General features: G+C 34.5%; 1 protein-coding gene across 1 annotated transcript in view; it reads left to right on the top strand.

The window, feature by feature from the left end:
• Nucleotides 1–20,070, top strand: part of LOC126881975 (arrestin homolog) — a 40,291-nt gene extending 20,221 nt beyond the window's left edge. The window contains exons 4-5 of the mRNA XM_050646723.1: nt 3,491–3,629; nt 19,408–20,070. Of these exons, the coding sequence (XP_050502680.1) occupies nt 3,491–3,629; nt 19,408–19,754 (486 nt within the window). The 3' untranslated portion in view covers nt 19,755–20,070. The remainder of the gene's footprint in view (nt 1–3,490; nt 3,630–19,407) is intronic.
• Nucleotides 20,071–26,482: the final 6,412 nt, after the last annotated feature.

Raw genomic sequence — 26,482 nt, 5'->3', positions numbered from 1 at the left:
GTCCTCCGTACAACAGCAAACAGCAAAAACACAGAAAGAAACGGCCACATACACGTTGCACAAAAACATATAAACTTTTTAACATATAAACATATAAACATATAAACATATAAACTTTTATATGTTTTGTGCAACGTGTATGTGGCCGTTTCTTTCTGTTTTTTTGCTGTTTGCTGTTGTACGGAGGACTAAGTTAGCATTCAAAATTTAAAAATCAAATGTACATTCCTAAGATGCACTTTTTTACACCTCTATGTAGCGGTACTTTTTTAGTATTTGACCATTAGCTCCGATGATGACGTTTATGTCGAAAGCGCTCAGCTAAGGAAATAAAATTATTTACACACTTTGACATACTACATTTTCATTTTCCCTTATTCATTCAAGTGTGTACAAACTTATCAGTCTTTCAACTATTAATAATCTTTTATCCGATATACGGGATCCAAGACTATAATTTCCAGTATTTCCTGTCGAACCAATCTTCAGTTTTTAAATCTTCGATATCTTCTCTCCAGGGCCGACTTGGTCTACCTCGTTTTCTTCTAGTGGACGGAGTTCATTTTTCTATCTTTTTTAGCCATATATTTTCAGGCATTCTCTGCAGGTGTCCATACCAGTTTAGTCTTTTGGCTTAAATTGTGTCTATTATGTGTAAATCGATTTCCATTTATCTCCGAATATTCTTCAATTGTGTCTATTATGTCTAGATCAATTTCCATTTATCTTCGAATATCTTCGTTCCTCACCCTATCAACTTCAAAGACCCGGCAATCTTCTTCTTTAAGTGCCATCTCCGCGACGGAGGTCGGCAATCATCATAGCTATTCGGACTTTAGAGACAGTCTTTCAGGTTGCGCAGCCATTATATTCTGCGTCTCCCTATGCTTCTTTTTCCTCTTTCCCTCTATAATAAATTGTATCAAGTTGTATCTCTCTCCACGTGTAATATGTCCGAGATATTCCAATTTTCTGGTTTTGACTGTATTTAAGACTTCCATTCCTTTATTCATGTTTCTAAGAACCTCTTTGTTTGTGACGTGTTCTGTCCATGATATTTTCAGAATTCTTCTATACACCTACAACTCGAATGATTACAGTTTTTTCATTGATGCCACATTCAAGGTCCAAGCTTCCATTCCACAAAACAAAGTCGAGAAAACGTAGCACCTAGCTAACGTAACTCTTAGTCTAACTTCAAATCTCTTGTGCAGAGCACTTTTCTCGTTTTGTTAACATTTGCTCGAGACTTTCCTATTCTAATTTTAATTTCCTGGAAGTAATCATTTATGGAGATGATCATTGTTTCAAGATATGCATATTGGTCTACTCGTTCGACAGTGGTTAGGGTTTACTCCCTTAGCCAATGTAGTCCAGATTTAGCCGCTGGACACTAGCCTTCACCCATCCCTTCGTGGGTACGATTTGCTAGTGTCATCTACAAGTGTAGACTGGAGCATTTCTTGGCATTTATTGGTATCCACTTGCGTTTTGTCGCAAAGACCCATATGCTACCCATAAGAAAATCTCAATTCAGCAAGTATGTTTTAATGAATTTTAAAAAAATTGTTACTGTTACTCACTGGTCATATATCCGGAGAATAATGATATAATAATAACAAATATTTAATCTTTATTTTGAAAACGATAAAATGTTTTATTATTAAACAACGAAATTAAAATATGAAATATGGCGATGTTTTCGTTATTGGCTGTCACCATAAAACTAGAAGGCTTTATTTTATTATCGACAACAGAGGAAAAATGTTAAAAAATGTGAAAATGGCAGAAAATCCTATTAATATTATTATTATCAAAAAATAATATAGTCCAGAAAGCCACTGCGCATCCGCTAGGAAAAATATTCTAATTCGGATTTTTTGCACAATATTACTCAAAAAGGACTCCTTTTAACAAATTTGCATGTTGCCAGGGCCAAAAGGTGGTCAAAAATTTTTTAAACGTTTTTTTTTGTTTTTTTCCTAAAATTATTTTTTTGCATGGAACAAAGTTTTTTTAGATTTTTTGGATCATTCCAAACAGAAAAGGTCTTTAGTGACTTTTCTCTAAAAATGATAGTTTTTGACATATAAGCGATTAAAAATTGAAAAATTGCGAAATCGGCCATTTTGAACCCTCAAAAACTATGTGAAAAAGTTAAAATTTGAATGTTGCCAAAGTAAGTAGATATTCTTTAAACATCGATTCATGAAATCCCGAAGAGTTTTTTGCAATACAATATTCAAAATTCCTTTGTTTTTTAATTGATAATCAAGCGTGCGCGACACTATTTTCCACCGACAGTATGGTGCAAATAAAAGGAATAAATTCGTTATTTCGTAAACCGGCGACTTTAAGGGAAAATCCCGAAACAGGTCGATTTGTATTTTTAGTTACGATATTATGGCATATATGATATGCTTGTGACGTCATCCATCTGGCCGTGATGACGTAATCGATGATTTTTTTAAATGAGAATAGGGGTCGTGTGCTAGCTCATTTGAAAGGTTCTTCAATTCTCTATTTAGTAATATAAACATTTATATAATTATTTATATCCTTCTAATTCTTTTTTGTCAAATAATTTAATTTAATAAAAATTTTTTGGACATCCTGTATAAATAATGATGTTAATGTTTACATTACTGAATAGAGAATTGAAGAACCTTTCAAATGAGCTACCACACGACCCCTATTCTGATTTAAAAAAAATAATCGATTACGTCATCACGCCCAGACGGATGACGTCACTAGTATGCCATACATGCCACAATATCATAACTTAAAAATAAAAATCGACCTGTTTCGGGTTTTTTTCTTAAAGTAGCCGGTTTACGAAATACCGAATTTATTCCTTTCATTTGCACCATACTGTATACACATGCAACGGTGGAAAATAGTGTCGCGCACGCGTGATTAGAAATTAAAAACAAAGGAGTTTTGAATATTATATTGTAAAAAACTCTTCGGGATTTCATCAATCGATGTTTAAAGATTATCTACCTACCTTGGCAACATTCAAATTTTTAGTTTTTCACATAGTTTTTGAGCGTTAAAAATGGCCGATTTCGCAATTTTTCAATTTTTAATCGCTTATATGTCAAAAATTATTATTTTTAGAGAAAAATCACTAAAGACCTTTTCTGTTTGGAATGATCCAAAAAACCTAAAAAAACTTTGTTCCATGCAAAAAAAATAATTTTAGGAAAAAAACAAAAAAAAAAACGTTTAAAAAATTTTTGACCACCTTTTAGTCCTGGCAACATGCAAATTTGTTAAAAGGAGTCCTTTTTGAGTAAGATTGTGCAAAAAATCCGAATTAGAATATTTTTCCTAGCGGATGCGCAGTGGCTTTCTGGACTAATAAGTCAAATATGAGTTGCAACGATTTTTATTTGAAATTTCCATATTTAATAGAAAAATTCTTGCATTCTTCCATTTTTAAGTAGGTGGTTTTGTTTTCCTTTATCATTAAATTGTGATTTTTTAGGTAACAATGGTCAATGCCCAATTCTCCAAGTACGTTGCTAGTTTGGAGACACGTGAAGGTTGCCCCATAACACCAGGTGCAAGTTTCACTAAAGTGGTATACCTTGTACCACTTGCATCCAGCAATAAGGATCGCAGAGGTTTGTATTATAATATTTAGGTTTTTATCTCACGTGATATAACGGTATATCCAAATATTTTTTTCTATGGATGCTATACAATGTGCAACTTCTCTCACTACTTACATACATTCAAAATGAACAATTCCTCAGGCAGTGAGAAAAGTCGGCCATTGCAGTGAGAAATATTTTTTCTCACGGGTTTACCGCCGGTTTACATACATATGATCGCCATTTCCATGGTAACATGCACAATACAAACACAATTATTTTTGTCAAACAAAATGTGTTTAAATTTGTCAAAACTTATCAAAAATTACCTTTTAAGTCTGTTCAACTGTGAATTATAATTTAAAATAAATAAAGTATATAAATATTAAGAATATTAAATACCTATTTGTATATATGTATTTTATTTCAATTCAGGCATACAATATACCTAAAAGCACCTAAATTATTTAATTTTAAAGTTTGAACTCTTGACAAAAACGCATCCATAGAAAAAGTACAGTGTACAACATGAGAGAAAATTACATATTTCTCTCTCGCTTGATTTGCGAACAAACTTCTGCGCTCGTGAGAAATATGTCTTTTTTCTCTCTTGTTGTACAATATACTATTCTAAGTAAGGTCTATCAAGGTAAACCATTACTGAAATTAACATCAGTACCTTTAAACATGAAGACGTATACTCACCTTTGCCAGGCCTGGCAACAAAGTTTTAGGTTCCTTCAGTCTAGGTAACAGAATTTGCATAAGTCATCATCTACCAATCCCATCAGATTCAACTGCCTATTTAGCTTACAGTGCCCTGTTAACAGACCTACCCTGGCTTTGACTATTGTCCTGTCTTTGCTTATTAGGTCTGCCAAAATTTTGGCGAATGTTGTGTAATGAAATATTTCGCCTGTTTTTGTCCTGGTGAATTCCTTCACCATTCCAGGAATTTGTGAGCAACCCACTTTCTAGTAGCCATTCTTGTTATTGCCTTTGCAACACTGCAGAAGGGTTTCGGTCCAACGGATGGGATGAGCCTTGTTTGGTCGTTTCATCTACGTGTTCATTGCCCTTATGTGGTTTGTTTGGACAAAAATCTCCTAGTTTATTTGGGCAACACAATCCCATACTAGCTTAGAATTGAACTCTACCGAATTGAATGCCTTAAGTACTGCTTGGCTATTTGTAAAGAGGACGGTGCGTTCTTTTCTGCCTTTCTATTTCTTCCCCGCAGTAAAAGAGTGCCGTTATTTTCGCCTGAAAAATTGTGACATCCTTGGAAAAACTTACCGGGATATGTATCCCTTGCTTTGTTCCTACTACACTGGCTCCTACACCCTCCGATGGTTTTGAGCCATCGGCGTACCAGGTAGATTCCGCTTATATGGGTACACTTTCCTTACAGTTTTTTCTGCCTGGTATATTAATTTTAAAGTTATTGTCAAAGCCAAAGCTATATCTCGTAACTGTTGCATAGATGTAACACTTACTTGCAGTGTAAGTATAATATTACCTTCAATGCCCTTCTAATTTGCTCGTTCCATTATATTATCCGCTCAAGACTCATTTATTTATATTTAAGATTTCACCTGTTCTTGAAATGTTTTTGTTTCTTTCCTTGCCAATTAAGGGCTTTGTAATTTATATTGTTACATACACTAAGCATCAAAATTAACGAACCACCTTAAAAATGGGACATTTTTGATATCTCGTTTTTCCTAAACCCGATTATCCGATTTCAGTGATTTTTTGGTATATTGTAGATTTATTCTTCAAGAATATCAATGTAATAAAGGCGGAGCCAGACATGCGGTATTTGGCAAATACTGAACAAGTGCTCGCTATTTACCTATTAGTGTGGAGGGGTTGCTTGCTATTTGGCATTGACCAATTTTAGTGCTTGTCGAATATTTGTCGTGTTCCCGTACGTTGTCGGTCTTTTCAACACTTCAAAGTAAACAAATATTCGCCGTGGTGAATCTCGAACAAATCTCGAATATGTGGTGCAAGGTGCTTGCCGTTTAACGAACACTTTCATGAGCACTCAAATATTTGATATTTAGCAAGCACTTGTTCAGTAATTGCCAAATACCGCATATCTGGCGCCGCCTTAATATTATTGCTAAACAGGTAAGTGTCATTGTATACCGGGTGTAACAATGATAGTGTGTTTTTTCCTCAAAGTTTGCCCTGTGGAATATTCTAGCGTATATAAAATATTGAAATTAAAACTCAACTGTAGCCTTAGGCTTTCTTAACATTTTGCTTTTCGACTCATTCGCTTATGTGGGATAAATAATAAAAAAGTTAGGTACTTTAACAACTAGCCATGTTATTCATTAATACAGGGTGTTTCTAAATAAGTGCGACAAACTTTAAGGGGTAATTATGCATGAAAAAATAATGACCATTTGCTTTATAAACATATGTCCGCAAGTGCTTCGTTTCCGAGATACGGGATGTTGAATTTTTTTTTACAAACTGACGATTTATTTATTGCTCTAAAACCGGTTGAGATATGCAAATAAAATTTAGTAGGTTTTAAGAGGTAGTTATTGCACATTTTTTGACATAAAATACATACGGGTAATATGACATACGGGTCATATTACCCGGTCATATTACCCGTATGCACACTAATGGTGAATATAAAATTCTTAATTGTATGCCAAAAAATGCGCAATACCTACCTCTTAAAACCTACCAAATTTCATTGCATATCTTAACCGGTTTTAGAGCAATAAATAAATCGTCAGTTTGTAAGAAAAAATTCAGCATCCCGTATCTCGGAAACGAAGCATTTGCGGACATGTGTTTATAAAGCAAACGGTCATTATTTTTTCATGCAGTACTCCTTAAAGTTTGTCGCACTTATTTAGAAACACCCTGTATTGATGAAGAACGTTGCTAGTTGTTGCAGTACCTAATTTTTTTATTATTTATTATCCAACACAAGCGAATGAATCAAAAAGCATAATGTTAAGAAAGCCTAAGGCTATAGTTGAGATTTAATTTCAATATTTTAAATACGCCAGAATATTCCACAGGGTGTTCCAAACTTTGAGGAAAAAACACACTATCATTGTTACACCCGGTATACAATGGCACTTATCTGTTCATTTTACAGATTTAGGAACAGGTTTAGGAAATACAAGACATCAAAAATGTCCCATTTTTAAGGTGGTGCGTTAATTTTGATGCTTAGTGTAATATGAAAATCGCAATATTTTCCTAAAACAGCTCAAAAAAGAGGTTTATTTCATATTGATTTTGGTCAATTGATTTGTTTGATATCTAACTAGTGGATACACGCAAGGTTTTTTTAGTTTCTGTACTTTAAATAAGAATCCCCTTTTCAATAATATTGTTACTCAACCAAACAGAATACAAATGGTAACAAAAAGTTGCGTTGGAAAAAGACTCCCTGTTGAAGTGATATTAGTAAAAGCCCAATCACAAACCATTTATAGTGGACGTCTTTATAAATATGTCTTCTTCTTCGGCTTTTTCTCATTACGAGTTTGTCGTTTTTGTCCATCACATCACTCTTTTCTCTCAGTCAACTTCTCTGAGATACCTCTATCTATCATACAATTTCATATGTAAGTTTTACATCTCATAGTCCCAGTCCAATATTCTAAGGTCCAGTATTTCAATATTCCAATATTCAAAGTTCTACATTCCATTCTGTTCCATACTTTGTCTATTTTATTCTATCCTCACCGGTGGTTTGTAGACATCTTCTCATAAAGTCCAATTCAACTGTTCGTATTTTATTTCGTATCGTTGTTGCTGAAGTATCATCATTGATGATACTTCCGCTCCCGCTCCATATAGGGTAATACTTAGCACTATGCTCTGAAAGCTCATTTTTTATTTTCTTTGGTTAGAGTGTTGTTCCATATCACTGTGGAAGTGCTTTCGCAGCTTGTTTTCCACGTGTTATTTTAATTTCTATATCTTTCATACAAGTACCACCTCGGCTTATCATTGACCCTAAATACTTAAAAGTCTTACAACTCTTGATAGTCTCTTCTAAACCTAAGTTTAAATCTGCAACCTGGGATCCAATACATAAGAATTCGGTCTTACATACATTTATCTTGAGTCCCCATAGCTCATACTCTTCATTTAATTTCTTTATCATATATTCCATGAGCTCCCTGTCTTGGGCAAAAATGACTTGGTCATCGGCGAAAAGTAGGGAATGTAATATATGTAATGTATGCTACCTGTAACAGTTATGTTACTTCCCACCTCTACAAATCTATCTATGACCAACTTCACAGATAACCTACAATATGTAATTCAGATATTAGCATATGTTCATTTAGTATAATGAATAAAGGTTTTCATGCCGTCTAAATTGTTTAATATTCTTAGATGTGGACACCACATAATATGGCGACGAGGATAAATAAGCAGTAGACAATTTTACAAGCAAGGCGCTTGAATAAACGTTTTATTTAGTATTTGCAAGGTGCAAAATGGAAGGTGCAGTATTTCCTTCAACTCAAGTGAGTGTTCTAAGGGGCGCAATAGGCAGCTTACAAGAGTACCGGATAGGTACTGATTGGAATATATACCAGGAGAGGTTAGAGCAATATTTTATTGCAAATTATGTAGAGAATGATAGAATGGTTCCAGTATTATTGACAATAATTGGTGATAAGGCCTATGAAATATTAAAAGGATTGTGTGACCCAGTTTTACCTAAGAATAAGACTTTCGATGAACTATGTATCCTTCTACAAAAGCAATTCACTAAAAAAGTTTCTGTTTTTAAGGAACGAATAGAATTTTATTCTTTGAGACAAGCTGAAAAGGAGTCCGTGGCAGACTTTTACGTAAGAATTAAAAATAAAGCAATAGATTGCAAGTTTGGGGCTACATTAAACAATGTTTTAAAAGACAAATTCGTTTGTGGTGTGAGAAAGGGACCAGTCCTGGATCGCTTATGTGAGGAGGATCATAAAACAACCTTAGAACATCTATATGAGTAGGCGTTGAGAAAAGAAGCTGCAGCAGTAGAAGCCAACACTTCAGTTCCAGTAAATAAGATATCAAGCACCAGTGTTAACCAAGGCAGAAATAGAGAAGCACGAGAAGGAGGTTCAGGAGGTTTGTATGGAGAGTCAAAGTGTAATGCGTGTGGAGGAATAAAACATGACTTTAGAAATTGTAAGTACCGAAAATATAGTTGTAAGATCTGTCGGAAGGTTGGCCATCTGGCTAAAATGTGTAATAAAAACAAAGGAAAAAGTACTCAATATGTAGAACCTGTAGAGAGTGAAAATTCTGATTCAGAAAATGTACAAGATTTTGATTTTGTAAACATGTACCATACCTCTTTTGATAATGTTAATAATGGTTTTATAAAACCACACAAGGTAAATATGTTAATTAATGATTGTACTATTTTAATGGAACTGGATTCAGGCGCAGGTATCTCTGTCCTTCCTGAAAATATTTATATCAGATATTTCAAAACCAGTGCATTACTTCCAACTAAAGTTAGACTCAGATCATTTGATGGAAGTATTATTACACCTTTAGGTGAGATTTTCGTAACTATTCAATATAATAATGTTAGGGTAGATAACTGTAGGTTAATTATAATAAAAAATGGAACAACAGCCTTAATTGGTAGAGATTTAATGAAGACATTTAATTTAGAGATTAAATTACCGGGAGTTCCTAACATTAATATAAATAAAATAGATCAGGATGCAGAGATAGCCAGGTTAGTAAAAAAATATAGTTCTCTCTTTAGTAATGAATTAGGGCATTATAGGTTTGAAAAGGTTGACTTAAAAATGGAACCAAATGCAAAACCTATATTTTGCAAACCAAGGCCATTACCTTTTGCTTTTAAAAGGGATGTTAATGCAGAATTAGATGAACTTGAAAGTAAGGGTGTCATTACCTTGATTGAAAATGCTGAATGGGGCACCCCACTGGTTCCCATTGTCAAGGAGACAGGCAAAATCCGTGTATGTGCTGACTACAAAATAACCGTAAATAAATTTCTAATTGATGTCAAGCATCCATTGCCAAGAGTGGAGGAGTTATTTGCAGCCCTCCAGGGTGGGCACCTTTTTACAAAACTTGATTTCAAAAATGCTTACAACCAATTGGAGCTAACGGAGGAGACAAAAAAACTTTTAAGTTGGAGCACACACAGAGGTATTTATCAGGTAAACAGGCTACCATATGGTACAAGACCGGCCTGTAGCATTTTTCAAAAAATTGTAGAAAAAGTTTTGTTAGGTATTCCAAATGTTATTAATTTCTTAGATGATATTGTGGTAACAGGTCCTAATAGAGAGGAGCATCTAAAAAATTTGGAAAATGTCTTTAATAGACTTCAGAAGGCAGGCTTTAAATTAAATTTAGATAAGTGCATGTTTTTCCGGCCTGAAATAAGGTATCTGGGGCATATTATTGATAAGGAAGGGTTACATAAAGATCCAGGAAAAATTAAAGCCATTATTGAGTGCCCCAGACCCCAAAATATCTCTGAAGTTAGGGCATATGTCGGGATGATCAATTATTATGGTCGTTTTGTGGCCAACTTATCAACAGTACTGGAGCCATTGTATAGGTTATTAAGAAGAGATGAACGTTTTAAGTGGACTTCAGAGTGTGAGAATGCATTTTTAAAGGCAAAGAGGGAAATTTCTTCAGGTGCGGGCCTTGCACACTATGATCCACAGATGGACTTAAAATTGGTTTGTGATGCTTCCAGCGTGGGCTTAGGTGCTGTTTTAATGCATGTGTATCCAGATGGGTCAGAGAAGCCAATCAGTTTTGCTTCAAGAGTGTTAAGCAAACATGAAGCTAAGTATTCCGTTATACACCAAGAGGCTTTGGCAATATATTGGGGTGTACAAAAATTTTATCAATATTTATTAGGGAAGCATTTCTTTTTATGTTCGGATCACAAACCACTGATGGCCATATTCGGAGAGACAAAGGGCATTCCGCAAATGGCAGCAGGGAGACTGCAGAGGTGGGCACTATTTTTAAGTGGATTTCATTACACCTTTAAACATATTAAGGGAGTAGAGAATAAAACAGCTGATGGACTTTCACGCTTGCCTCTTTCCATACCTAAGGAGGTACAAAGTGATGTTGAGTTTGATTATTTTAATTTTCTGGTAGAGGATAAATTACCAGTTACCGCTGTAGAAATAATTAAAGGAATACGGTCAGACATCTGTTTGAGCAAAGTTTTTAAGTATGTAAGAGATGGCTGGCCAAAAACAGTTCCAGATGAATTGAAAGCATATGCTAACAGGGCTAATGAGCTTACCATTGATAATAATTTAATTATGTGGGGGTATAGGGTAGTGGTACCTTCCAAGTTTCATAAACAAATCTTACAGGAATTGCATAGTACTCATAGCAGAATAGTTCGAATGAAGACAGTAGCAAGGCAATATTTTTGGTGGCCTGGCTTAGATGGAGATATTGAATTGTTTGTAAAATCTTGTGAAGCATGTTTAAAGAATACTACAACTCCACGGAAGGCACCTTTAATTAAGTTCCAAGAAGGAGCTCATGTGTTTGATAGAATTCACATTGATTTTTTAGGACCGTATCATGGGAAGAATTATCTTGTTATTACAGATGCATACTCGAAGTGGCCCGAGGTATATGAGATGTCAAAGACTGACTCAGAACATACCATCGGTAAACTTCGAGACTGTTTTGCCCGATTTGGGTGGCCAAATCAAATTATTTCAGATAATGGTCCACAGTTTAATTCAGAGGAGTTTCAGCGATTTTGTAAAAATAATGGCATTATTCATAAAACTTCAGCTCCTTATCATCCAGCGACAAACGGAGCGGCCGAAAACTCAGTTAAAACCCTAAAATATGCAATAAACAAAATGTTAACAGGCTCCCAGAGCAAGAGTATATCTGAGTTGATTTCAAAATATTTATTTTCTTACAGAACTACCCCTCATTCAGTGACATTTCAAACTCCTGCCTATCTCATGTTTGGGCGTAAAATTAAAACCAGATTTGACTTTTTGACATTTAACGATAAGACATTGAGAGCTAGAGAACAACAGATAAAATACCATAAAGGTAATAGGGTGGTAGAATTTATAGAAGGAGAAGATGTTTATGTTAGGGATTACAGGGTAAATGCACAAAAGCCTAAATGGGCAAAGAGTAAAATAGTTAGAAAATTAGGACATCAAACATTTCTATGTCAGCCTTTAGATAATCCAAGTCTTGAATGGAAAAGACATTTGGACCAAATTGTTAAATGTGGTCATTTTTACGATGAAGAAATATCTAAAATTTCTGATGACAAGGATATAGATACGTGTGATCCACTAAGTTCAGTTCCAAGTACTTCTGTAAGTTCGCCATTACCTTTAAGTGAAACTGAAGCTTTGGTAACCTTAAAAAATACCAGTGAGACCCAAGGAGTGTCCGGTAGTGTTGAAACCGAATTTTCGAGTGAAGATATCAGTGCGGTTCCTTCGTCAATTAAAGACAGTGTATCACAATCAACCGTTGGGTTGCAGTCACCTAATATTAAGGAAAGATTGAGAAGAACCATCAGACCGCCTGATCGTTTAGATTTATAATTAAGACTATGACAATGTGGTTTTTATATTCGGATCTTGGTGTGGAGGGATGTAATGTATGCTACCTGTAACAGTTATGTTACTTCCCACCTCTACAAATCTATCTATGACCAACTTCACAGATAACCTACAATATGTAATTCAGATATTAGCATATGTTCATTTAGTATAATTAATAAAGGTTTTCATGCCGTCTAAATTGTTTAATATTCTTAGATGTGGACACCACAATATATTCTCTTGTACTGGCATGCCCACTGTTCCACATATTCTACACCATATGTTCAAAAGCGAAGGTGATAGACCACAACGCTGCTTGAGGCCTTTTGTTGCGATGCTTGCTTTTATTATTTCATTGCCTAACTTTATTTGCACCCGTAGTATGATAGAATTGATCCAAAAGATGGCATAACCCAGACATCCAAAGTGAAAGTTATCCTCCAACACCAAATTGTTCTATATGGTCCACATAATGTTCAGAAAAAAGTCACACCATTTTGAGCGTCGGGTTTGGGGGGGAGAGGGGGGAGAAATCGGTAAATTCGTAGTTTTTTACGATTTTCGTCAATATTTCTAAAACTGTGCGGTTTAGCATGAACAATCTTCTATACAAAAATGTTCTACGTTAAATTTGAAATAAAAAAGGTCCTAAGCAAAATCCTTCTAAAATGAACGGTTCCAAAGTTACGGAGGTAGTATAGTATAATTGGTCCAAAAAAAGGCCTAACCCAGACATCCAAAATAAAAGTTTTCCTCCTAGACCAAATTGTTCTATGTTGTCCACATATGGTTCAGTAAAAAGCTACACCATTTTGAGGGTCCGGTTTGGGGGGGGGGGAGCAGTCGGTAAATTAGTAGCTTTTTTTACGTTTTTCGTCAATATTTCTAAAACTATACTTTAGCGTAAACAATGTTCTATACAAAAATGTTCTGCATAAAATTTAAAACAAAAGAGGTCCGATATATAATTGTTATAAAATCAACGGTTCCAGAGTTACGGAGGGTGAAAAGTGGAGGTTTTCGATACTTTTTATATTTTTTGGGCAATTGATGATGATTTTGGGTGGTGAGGTTGACGTTTCTTCAAGGGCTTATCACTAACCTACCATCGGTCACTGAAATAGCAAATTTGATTTATAAAACACAATCCTGTTAAAGAAAATCAGTAGGAAATTGCCCAAAAAATATAAAAAGTATCGAAAACATCCACTTTTCACCCTCCGTAACTCTGGAACTGTTGATTTTATAACAATTATGTACACGACCTTTTTTGTTTTAAATTTTATGTAGAACATTTTTGTATAGAACATTGTTTACGCTAAAGCATAGTTTTAGAAATATTGACGAAAAATGTAAAAAAACTACTAATTTACCGACTTCTCCCCCATCTACTTCCCAAACCGGACGCTTAAACTGGTGTAACTTTTTACTGAACAATATGTGGACCATATAGAGCAATATGGTGTTGGAGGAAAACTTCTACTTTGGATGTTTAGGTTAGGCCTTTTTTGAACCAATTATACTATACTACCTCAGTAACTTTGAAACCGTTCATTTTAGAAGGATTATGCATAGGGCCTTTTTTATTTCAAATTTGATGTAGAACATTTTTGTATAGAAGGTTGTTTATGCTAAATCGTATAGTTTTAGAAATATTTACGAAAAACGTAAAAAACTACGAATTTACCGATTTCTCCCCCCTCTCCCGCCCCCAAACCCGACACTCAAAATGGTGTGACATTTTTCTGAACATTATGTGGACCATAGTAGAACAATTTGGTGTTGGAGGATAACTTTCACTTTGGATTTCTGGGTTTGGGTCTAGTTATACCATACTGTGTACCGTGTTTCTTTATACAGATTTTTTGTTATATTCACCCATTTATACAGGGTGTAACAAAAATACAGGTCATAAATTTAATCACATATTCTGGGACCAAAAATAGTTCGATTAAACCTAACTTACCTTAGTACAAATGTGCATATAAAAAAAGTTACAACCCTTTGAAGTTACAAAATGAAAATCGATTTTTTCCAATATATCGAAAACTATTAGATATTTTTTATTGAAAATGGACATGTGGTATTCTTATGGCAGTAGCATTTTAAGAAAAAATTATAGTGAAATTTGGACACCCCATAAAAATTTTATGGGAGTTTTGTTCCTTTAAACCCCCCCAAACTTTTGTGTACGTTCCAATTAAATTATTATTGTAGTACCATTAGTTAAACACAATGTTTTTAAAACTTTTTTGGCTCTTAGTACTTTTTCGAAAAATCAGTTTTTATCAAGATATTTTGAATATTTGTCAAATCCACCACATATTTGTATATGGTTAAGTACGATTATGGAGACTTGGTAATAATATGAAAATTTATGTGAGATTTACATTTTTAGGTATATTTTGCACCATATTAAAAAAGAAGCCATATCTCGATAAAAGGTGCCTTCTCGAAAAAATCCGAAGAGGCAAAAAATTTTAAAAACACTGTGTTTAACTAATGGCACCGCAGTAATATTTTAATTGGAACGTACACAAACATTTGGGTGGTTTATAAGAACAAAACCCCCATAAAATTTTTATGTAAACATATTAAAAAGTAAGCCTCAACTCGATAACAACTGCCTTATCGAAAAAATACTAAGAGGCAAAAAAGTTTTAAGAATATTGAATTGAATAATAATTTAATTGAGACATACACAAAAGTTTGGGGGTGTTTAAGGGAACAAAACCCCCATAAAATTTCTATGGGGTGCACAAATTTCAGTATAATTTTTCTTTAATATGTTCCTGCCATAAGAATGCCACATGTTCATTTTCAATAAAAAATCTGTAATAGTTTTCGATATATTCGAAAAAATCGATTTTCAAAGTTTGTAACTTCAAAGGGCTGTAACTTTTTTTCTGTGCATATTTGTACTAAGGTAAGTTAGGTTCATTCGAACTATTTTTGGTCCCAGAATATGTGATTTAATTTATGACCTGTATTTTTGTTACACCCTGTATTATAACGTGCATTCTTCTTATTTAAACCATCAAGACACGAAAGCTGAAATACCTAATACCTTGGGCATGTTATGCGTAATGATGATACAACATACATCAATTAATTATACAAGGGAAAATACAGGGCAAGATAAGTGTAGGAAGGAGAAGAATCTTATGGTTGCGTAACTTGAGGGAATGGTATGGATGCACATTAACCGAACTATTCAGAGCAGCAGCATCTAAGATCAGAATAGCCATGATAGTTGTCAATCTCTGTCGCGGAGATGGCACGTAAAGACAAAAATTCTTCTTATTGCCTTCCATTGTTGTTTCCTGGGCACGCTATCGTAAGCTTTCTCTAAGTCGATAAAGGTCATAATGTGTTTGAATATTTTTTCTTTGTTCTTTTCTGTTACTTGTCTCATGATGAATATACATATTATCTAGACATGGGGCCTGATTCTAATTCATTTCGAGGTCGCTATTGAATTTCGACACCGCCATGATGGTCGCAATTTATACCGATTCTGATTCATTTCGATATTAGTTACAACTGTGGATATTAACGTTATCATTTTGACACTGCTCAGAATTTGGGTGGGCGCTCCGGTTTATTGGATTTATTGGCTACGCAACCACCGCAATATTTGTTGATAGTCTCGGAAAATTATCGAATAAAATGCCATTTTTGGGAAAGGTTATTTACCAGCTATTTTATTGCTAAAATCGAATCTTAGCATTGCATATATTAGTAATATGGAGTATGACAAGTTAGGATAAAGTGTATTATTTTATTTATAAACAAATTAGCACTCCTAAATCTTTTTTTTCAATTAGTGCTCCGTAACTCCTAAGAGTTTTTCTTTAAGCCAAAAACACTCAAATAAAAATTCACCGTAATTTAGTTCTGCACAAAGTTATTTTTTTTCCGATTTCCTTCAACAAAAATTTTACTCGGAAAATCCAAGTTTTCCCAAAAAAATCTGCAATTTTCAATTAAAATTTTAGGAAAGTAATTATTTAACAATAATTAAATAAATGGATGGCATGAAAGATTTTTTATAGTAGATTATACAGTGGGGGCTAAATTATGGAATAAAATCATTTTCTCTAAAATGGACGATTTTGGAGCAAAATCCCGAAACAGGTCGATTTTTATTTTTAAATTACAATTTTTTGGCATATATTTCATACTAATGACGTCATCCATCTGAGCGTGATGACGCAATCGATTATTTTTTTAATAGGAATGGGGGTCGTGTGGTAGGTTATCTGAAACTGCGTTCAATTCTCTATTCAGTAATATAAACATTAATATCATTATTTATACAGGGTTGCCAAAAAATAATGTTTAAATTAAATTACTTGGCGCAAAAAGGAGAATGTATGTAATTTATTTAACTCAAAATACATTGTACTGCTGTCAGAAAATAGAAAAAAAGTTTATTTCACAAATAAACATTTCTTTTCGCTTAAATTAAATCACAAACAGCCTCACTCCTACCTATTGGGAGTTTGAACATTTAGTTTAAGCTAAAAGCAATGTTTATTTGCCAAATAAACATTTTCTTCTATGTTCTGACAGCAATAAATTGTATTTTGAGTTAAATATATTACATACATTCTTATTTTTGCGTCAATTAATTGAGTTCAAAAATTTTTTTTGGTCACCCTGTATAAATAATGATATTAATGTTTATAATACTGAATAGAGAATTAAACGCCTTTTTAAATGAGCTACCACATGACCCCCATTCCTATTTAAAAAATAATCGATTACGTCATCACGCTCGGATGGATGACGTCACTAGTTTGAAACATATGCCAAAAAAATTTAATTCAAAAATAAAAATCGAGTTTCGGGATTTTTCTCTAAAATCGTCCATTTTAGAGAAAATAAATTTATTCCATAATTTAGCCCCTCTCTGTATATCAGGAGACCGGCGACAATCTAATCAATAGTTAGCAATAATTAAAATGTTAATTATTATATATACACTATACCTATTCAACGTGCTTTACAGAATTTAAATTGGACTATTTGAGCGGTCTCAGGTATGTTATAAAGAAACAATTTTTTGACTTATAAACAAATAGAACCTCTCAGAAAATATTCTTCTTCTTCTAAAAGTGCCTATCTTCTGGAGATGTTGGCGACCACATTGACCCATCTTATTCTATTTACGGCAGCTCGAAATAGATCAGTTGACGTTAGACCAGTCCACTTCCAGAAAATATTAGATTAAATTAAATTAAGTTAACGCTGTTGAAAAGGGCACGACTTCTGTGCCCTTTTCGAAGAAAAAAAATTAAATTGCGAGGAGTAGTGGTTCTAGGTATAACCGGTCAAATTTGACCGGCATTTGCGACAAAGTTATAAACAACAGGATTTCAATATTTGAACCATTACCTTTTTATTCCGGTCCTCTTTGTATATACTCATGTAATATCTTCAAGACACTCACAACAAAAATGATTTATATCACCAAGTTATTTAATTATTGATAAAATTACTTCCCTGAAATTTTAGTTGAAAATTATAGCTATTTGTATAACAAGGGAGGAAAGTGCTACTTTTCCTCCCGAGAATGAAGTTTACTGCCCGACGCGTAGCGGAGGGCAGTAATCATTCAAGGGAGGAAAAGGCACTTTACTCCCATGGTATACATATGGTTTTTCCACCTCCCTATTTCTCCCTAGGGAGGAAAAATATTTTCCTCCCTAGGGAGGAAAAGTAAAAGTGACGTCATGGTATTTCATTCATGAAATATAATTTATTGACGCCCTGTATAATATCTATTTTCTATTACGTAAGTATCTATACATTTTAACGTTTATTTATAAAACACCCTGTATTTTGCAGAATGGTAAAAAATAGTAAATTGTTATTTTGATTTAACAATGTTTACATTAATAATTTGACTTATATTTGACAGTTGACAGTTATATTTTACCTACTTGTTAGTTTTAGTTCTAATAAATTTTGTTGGTTAGTTACATAAATAAATTAAGTAAAAATGAAAAAATGACTTGTTATTTGAGGAAGGTGGAAAAATCATATGTATAACATGGGAGTAAAGTGCCTTTTCCTCCCTTGAATGACTACTGCCCGACGCGTAGCGGAGGGCACTTTCGTTTGGCACTATTGTTTGGAAAGCCCGAATTTCCCGAGGAAAATTTCTGCCGAAGGAAATCGGAAAAAATATCTATGTGCAGAATTAAATTACAGTGAATTTTTATGTGAGTGTTTTTGGTTTAACGTTAAAATCTTCTGAGTTACAGAGCAATAATTGAAAAAAATATTTCGGAGCGCTAATTTGTTTATAAACCAAATAGCACACTTTCTGCTGACTTTGCATAGCTACATTACTAATATATGAAATCCTAAGATTTGATTCCAGCATGTCCAGCAATAAAATAGCTGGTACATAATTTTCCTTGTTTTATACTAATTTTCCCAGATTATTACCTTACATCTTTCATTGAGTTAATAGTTCACATTGTGGAAATTCTCAGTTCTCTAGTATATTTAGGTATTATATTTCTAATTTAATACTATTCTATCTAATTCCTCCAAAACCAGCTAATTTCCATAAAACCCAGCCATATTAATACCTTTTGCTTTAGTTTTGCTTGCAAGAAACAAACAAAACACATCTCCTAAACTAAACCTAACCTCGCTTTCGGCCATTCATTCATGTCCGTGTCACAATAATTTCGACTCGAAATTTAAGGTTTGTTCTAGCGTCAGTTTCAAACGGTTTGAAACCATCAGCGAATAGTGGACCAGCGCGACTAGAGGGGATAGCACTGGTGACTGTATTATGTTTTATCACTGACCAACTGTTTGCTGACGGTTTTTGACTAGTTTGACTGTTTGCTAGAATAAACCTAATCAACCACTTTTTTGGAGTCACTATTAATTTCGATAGTCGCTATTTTATGACGTCATTTCGTTAGTTCAACTAAAATTCACAAGGCTCGCACAGTCGCATTTCAACGTCGCCATATTGATTGTGACTTGTTTTCAGTCGAAATTTGAATTAGAATCAGGGCCATGATCTGGCTTTTCGGAATGATCTGGCTTGTTTTTCGCCGTAATGATCCATGCGCAGTTCTATTATTATTTTTTTATAATTGTGTTAAATATTTCTTTTATTTTAAATATATTATACCTGTATATAAGTTGTGTTCTAATTGCAGGTGTAGCCTTGGATGGTCGTCTTCGTGACGACGATGCCAATTTGGCCAGTTCCACTTTGGTCCCGGAAGGAAAGTGCCCTATCGATGCCATCGGTATCGTAATATCATACTCTCTGAGAGTGAAACTGAATTGCGGAACCCTTGGAGGGGAATTGGTGACTGATGTACCATTCAAGCTTCTACATCCAGCTCCTGGTACAATGGATAAAGAACGCTCTCAGAGCTTGAAAAAGATGAAATCCGTTGACAAGGGACGGTACGAGAAAAGCTTTGCAAACGATGATGATGATAACATCGTGTTTGAAGATTTCGCTAGGTTCAGACTTAGCAGAGATGAATTGGAGTAAAAATGAGTGCTTAACACCAGCAAGAAATACCTACATTACGAGCATACCTATATTGCGCAATATGAATGCTTTTGTTCCTTATATTAAAAAACAAAAAAATTGTAAAAAAGTTTTGAAAAATTCAAAAAAAAATGGTTCAACGTCCAGGAGTTGGGGAGATCAAAATTATAAATTCGCAAGATGTACCTATTTAATCGATAGGTTTCAAAAATGGTTTATATTTTTTGGTTAACATGTTACAGCTGCTATCTTAGATAATATATAACGTAGGTAGTTGTCTATATCAACATAAAAATAAATAGATAATATCTAGAAATGCATGGTGTTTTATTTGAACTAAAACAGTATTTTTAAATCCTAATCCTAATTTTACCGTTCTTATCATCTTCTTCAGGTTTTTTTACCTGTAGCCGCTTACATTACATGTGTGTGATATTTATACAGAAGGCCTTCAACTGAGCAAAAAAATGATAACAAATCTGGAGAATAAAGGTAAACATATCAATAGAATGGAAGCGTTCGAGTTGTGGTGTTACCGTTGCATGCTCAAAATCCTGTAGTCATCCATAAATATTCAATGAACATACGCTACAAAACATGTACAAAGAGCGAGAATTGATCAACCAATCAAAATGAGAACGGCCCAATATTTCAGTCACATAATGAGTGGACCTATGAGTATATTGCTTACTTCGGTTGATTATTCAGGGCAAAATAGAAAGAAAACGTTAAGTCGAAAGAGAATAACTGTCCTGGTTGCATAACAGGAAATGGTCAGATCGAACGGTCATGACAGAGCGTTAAAGTCAATATTTTTAAGAGATCTTAAGAGATTTTAAGAGATGGAAGGATGATGTTGAAGCCGATTTATCTAGGATTGGGGTACAACAATGGGAAATGTGGATGGAGGGCTATTATGGATGCGGCGACGATTCACCCCGAGTTGTGAAGCCAGTCAAGAAGAAGAAGAAGAAGATGTACGGTCATAACGAAAACCAACGCTTGAAAACAAGCGTGGCACACAATAAAATAAGATGTTTTTGTACGGCGTATGCTGAAGTTATCCATTTTACACATTATTTAAAATATTGCTACTTAGTATTTCATTTAATAAAGCTTCAGTGTCTTTTGTTTTGTCGAATCTTCCTCTTCATGTACCATGACCGTTAAGAAGTTACCATGGTTACCATCATTCTTCTTCTTTAAGTGCCGTCTCCTAATCGGAGGTTGGATATCATCATCACTATCTGTACTCTGCAGCGGTAGAGTAGCGGTAGAGCTGCTCTGAAGAGTTCTATAGAACTGCATTTAAACCAGTCCCTTAAATTCTTCAACCATGACACTCTCCTTCTTCCTATACTCCTTCCACCTCTTATCTTCCCTGTATTATCATTCTTAGCATTTCATATCGCTGTCCCCTCATTACGTGTCCCAGATATTGCAACTTTCTTATTTTTATTGTGTTTATTATTTCGCATTATTTACCCATTTCTCGCAATAATACTTCCATGTTCGTTTTTTTCTGAGTCCATGCTATTCTAAGCATCCTTCTGTAACACCACATTTCAAATGACTGTAGCTTATTTACGTGTTCTTGCTTCAATGTCCAGCATTCAAGTCCATATTGCAGTATCGAGAACACGTAGCATCTCAAAGCTTTTTCTCTCAGTTCTAAGCTAAGGTCTTTGTTGCAGAGAATTGTTTTCATTTTTACAAACGCATTTCTTGCTATTTCTATCCTGGTCCTTATTTCTGTTGTTTGATCATTTTTCTCCGAAATCCAGGTTCCTAGGTATTTGTATTTATCAACCCTTTCTATCGGTACATTTCCCAAATGTATGCTTGTTTGTATGTTTGTTTTCTTAGTTATTATCATGTATTTGGTCTTTTTTATATTCATTTTTAGTCCATATTCTTCACAGAAACTGTTTGTTTTGTTAAGTAGTAATTGAAGTTGTTCAGCAGAGCTTGCCATAATCACGGTGTCATCTGCATATCTTATGTTGTTAATTAATAGATCTTCCGTTAACTATTATTCCTTCACTTTGAGATAGTAATGCTTCTTCAAAAATGGCTTCACTATATGCATTAAAGAGTAACGGAGACATAATAAATCCATGCCTAACTCCTCTCCTGATTTCAATTTCTGGACTGGGTTCGTTATCTATTACAATTTGTGCTCTTTGATTCCAGTAAAGGTTTGTTATTATTCGTAAGTCCCTTTTGTCTATGTTTTTTGTCTTAATTTGGACTAATTTTTCATGTCTTTGTCAAAAGCTTTCTCAAAATCAACGTAACAAACATGCACATCCACATTCATGTCCATGCACCTTTGAGCTAACACATTAAAAGCAAATAACGCCTCTCTGGTGCCTAGTCCGTTTCTGAACCCAAACTGACTATCAGCTATTCCTTCTTCCAGTTTTTTATTTATACGACCATGTATTATTTTCAATAATAATTTGAGAATGAGACTTATTAATGATGTAGGGGAGCACAAGCGGGGATTTTTGCAGTTACTCGAGCGCGTCAGATTATCATATGGGGAGAAACCTGGTACCCTGCAGATGTATCTCTACCATAATTGGCTCTTAACACAGGGAAGTTCGTTAAGGTGGGCCCGAAAAAAAAATCTATCCTTAAAAATACTCGAAATTGTCAGATTAAGATAAGGAAAGTTAAGTACATGCAAAAGAGTTAGTTAAGTGTATATTTCAAAAATCTGACGATTTGAGCGGGGCGTAAGGAAATGGGTGAGTCAAAAGGTTTCACAAAAAAAGCGAGTATTTCGCGAAATGAACGTCAGATCGAAAAACTAAAAATTACGTCTTCAATATTTTTCAAAAATCTATCGAATGGTACCAAACATGACCCCCACGAAAAGGGGTGGGGGGTAAATTTAAAATTTTAAATACAAACCCCGCTATAGTTCGCAAAATGAACATCAGATCGAAAAACTGCCAAATACATTTTCAAAATGTTTTTTAAAAATCTATCGAATGGTACCAAACACGACCCCCCACGGAGGTGGAGTGGGGGGTTACTTTAAAATCTTAAATTGGACCCCCAAATTTTTATTGCAGATTTGGATTCTTTACGTAAACATAAGCGACTTTTATTCGAGACATTTTTTCGAATTATGGATAGATGGCGCTATAATCGGAAAAAACGATTGATGGAAATGGAAAATTAAATTAAAAAATGGAAAGTCTCCACTAAAATGGAAAATTTTACTTAACTTTTTTTTGGTTTTAGGACCTAATAATCACAACCCAATAGGTCCCCATAAGGCTCGAGTGACTGCAAAAGCATACTTTGCTCCCCTACCAAAAATTATTGTTCTGAGTTAACTCCTTAATTTTTTTATGTGTGTTAAAACTATCTTATCTTTTCTGGTGTTCTTCTATTTCTGCGCATTTTTCTTTTAACCATTGTTCTTTTGCCTGCCTAATTTTGGATTTTATTTGTTTATCCACATTTTTGTACAGCTGATTATCTTTGTAATGTGCTAGATGTAAGAAGCCACAGGGGAATAGATGGAGATAATATCTTCACAGAAACCTAAAATGAACGAATTATTGGGACAGTGGAACATCGAGAAACTGCAAAATGAGGAAATCCGAGAAAATTACGAACCCGGAAATCAAACAGCATCTAAATACAGTAGACCAGAGCAATGATGTCGAAAGGCTGTGGCAACAAATGGAAAATTCAATTACGGAGTCGGCAGAACTAATAATAGGGAAAAGCAGGTAGATAACAAGGTAATGGTTTGATAGAGAATGCCAAGATAAACTACAAGATAGACAGAAAAAGCGAAACATTATGCTTCAACAAGAAACAACAGAAAGTAAAGAAAATTATGCAACTTCACGCCGAGAAACAAGAAAATTAATCAGAGAGAAAAAAGGAAATACGAACAACAGCAATATGAAGAAATGGAAAGGAATAGACAACAGTCAAATAGTCGGGCATTTTACAAATCAGTGTCAAACGAAAAGAGAGGCTGTGTAGATGCGTGTCTGTACTCAGAAAAAATGATGAATTAATAATCAACGAAGAGGAACTGCTCCAAACATGGCAAGAATATTTCAACAATTTACTAAACATACATCAAGAGGAAGAACATAAAGAAGATATATATCTTGTGGTGCACCTACCGGAAGAAGACCCAAACATAGACGAAATATTGCAAGCAATTAACAAATGAAATAACGCAAAAGCTCCAGGCTTCGACAACCTTCTGAGTTCCATAAGTGCGGAGGAGAAACTTTACATAGACAAATACACAAACTAATAACACTTATATGGAAAGAAGAGAAAATACCAATAAAACGCCACGAAAGTGTAATAATCCCCATCCATAAAAAGGGAGACAAAACCAAGTGCTTTAATTATAGAGGCATCTCCTTACTTAATACGGCGTATAAAACCTTATCTAACATCCATTAAGTAGGCTAACACCGTTTGTAGAAGATTTCATAGGGGAATACCAAGCCGGCTTCAGAAAAAATAGATCGACCATAGATCAGATTTTTACTCTAGGACAGCTGCTTGAAAAAGGATGGGAATTCAATAGAACTATCCATAATCTCTTCATAGATTTTCGACAAGCGTACGATAGCATTAAAAGGGATCAGATGTGGAATGCAATGGCAGAACTTTCAGTTCCAAAAAAACTTATCCAGCTTGTTAAGATATGCGTAAACGGCTGTAGATCCAGAGTACGGATAGGTAACAAACTCTCAGGATCGTTCGAAATAAGCAGTGGCCTGAAACAAGGAGATGCGCTGTCACCTCTCCTTTTTAATATAATTCTGGAGAAAGTAGTAAGAACAGCACAAATTAGAACAGAATTACTGACAGTAAATTGACCAAAATTACTATTAGCATACACGGATGACATTGACATTGTGGGAAACACAGTCACCAATGTGAAGGAAACTTTCAATAAATTGGAGGTAGAGGCAAAGAAAACTGGTTTAAGGGTAAATGAAGAGAAAACCAAATACATGTGCATCAACAGACAAAAGGGACGAGATAGAATAGGGCAAAATGTTACGGCATATAACTTTGAAAGAGTGGAGAATTTTAAATACTTCGGAGCAACAATCACTGCAAATAACGATATCACGGAAGAGATTAAAGGAAGAATTCAGGCAGCAAACAGATGTATATATAGCCTCCACAATACTGTTAAATCTAAGAGCCTAACACGAGCATCAAAGATCAAAATATATAAAACAGTGATTAGACCGGTGCTCATGTAAGGGTGCGAGACGTGGACTCAACAAGTACAAAGCAATTGAAAGAAAACTTAATGTTTTGAGAGAAAAATCCCCAGAAGAATCTTTGGACCTTATCACGACCCTAATAGCAACCAATCCAAAATGAGAACAAATGCTTAGGTCAAGCAGATGTATAGGGTGAGCGACATAGTCCAAGAAATTAAATCTCAGCGTCTAAGATGGGCTGGCCATATCCATAGACTCCCTAATAACCGCCTTTCCAAACTGCTCTGTGAGGAAGCCCCTACAGGAAGAAGGCCCTTAGGACACCCACGAATGTGATGGAGAGATAATATTATATATAGTCAGATCTAAGAACAATGGGGCTACCCACTGACCCAACTATCATGGACGACCGTTCGAGATGGAAGCGAGTTGTGCAGTCAACCAAAACCCACCCCGGGTTGTAGTGCTACCAGAAGAAGAAGAAGAAGAAGAAGATTATCTTTGTTTTTATGCTGACGTCTTTCTTCCATTAAATCTAAGATTTCCTCCGTCATCCATTGTTTCTTTTTGTATCTGGTTGGTGGCAGAATTTCTTTTTGACTTCTATCTATTTCTGTCTTTATTAATAACAATTTTGTCTCCGTTTCAGTATTTTGCAGAATTTGTTCTTTAACATTCATTAATCGGTTATTAATTTCATCTGTCAGGCGTTGTTTAATAAGTGGGTTTCTTAATTTACTTGTATCGATTTTTACATCAATCTGTTGTTCTTCGTTTTATTATTTTCATTTTGAGCCTAATTTTGGTCACTACTGGGTTATGATCTGATCCTATGTCGGCACTTGGATAGGTTTTTACAGATATAATTGCGTTCTTGTATTTTTGTCTAATACATAATCTATTTGGTTTCTTACAATTCTCCCTTCTTGATTTGCTGATGACTTCCAGGTATATAGTCTTCTCTTTGGCATTTTAAACAATGTGTATTAGTTATGACAAAATTATTGTTTTGGCAAAATTCGATAAGCCTGTCAGCACTTTCGTTTCTGTTGCCCAGAACATATCCTTCTGTACATTCTTCTACTTTTTCGTCCCCAAACATTGCGTTAAAATCTCCCATTATAATTGTAGCATCTTGCGTTTTAATAGATTTTAAAATATTGTGTATATATTGCCGTCCTAAGAAAGAACATATCTCCACAAATGTAAATTTCGAGATAATGCAGATTTTAATAAACGGGGCTGAGCCACCATGAAAATATTTATGGATTTCAGAATTGTTTAACTGCGTTGTAGTTCTTTTTCATATCATTGGATAAGTTTATTTTTTTATAAGACATTTTTATACATTTTAATGAAAATGGCGGTTACTGCTTTTAAGCAAGGTATGTTATTACAGCCTTGCTTAAAAGCAGTCAAGCAGTTGCTAGATTAAAAAGCAGTATATCCTTTTTTTCTGTAGGAGATACTGCCTTTTAGGCTTGTATAATATTC

This window comes from Diabrotica virgifera, chromosome 3 (genome assembly GCF_917563875.1).
Source record: "Diabrotica virgifera virgifera chromosome 3, PGI_DIABVI_V3a".
In the NCBI taxonomy this organism is placed as follows: Eukaryota; Metazoa; Arthropoda; class Insecta; order Coleoptera; family Chrysomelidae; genus Diabrotica; species Diabrotica virgifera.
The sequence above is the reverse complement of the archived record's forward strand: the minus strand, read 5'-3'. Positions and strand labels throughout refer to the sequence as shown.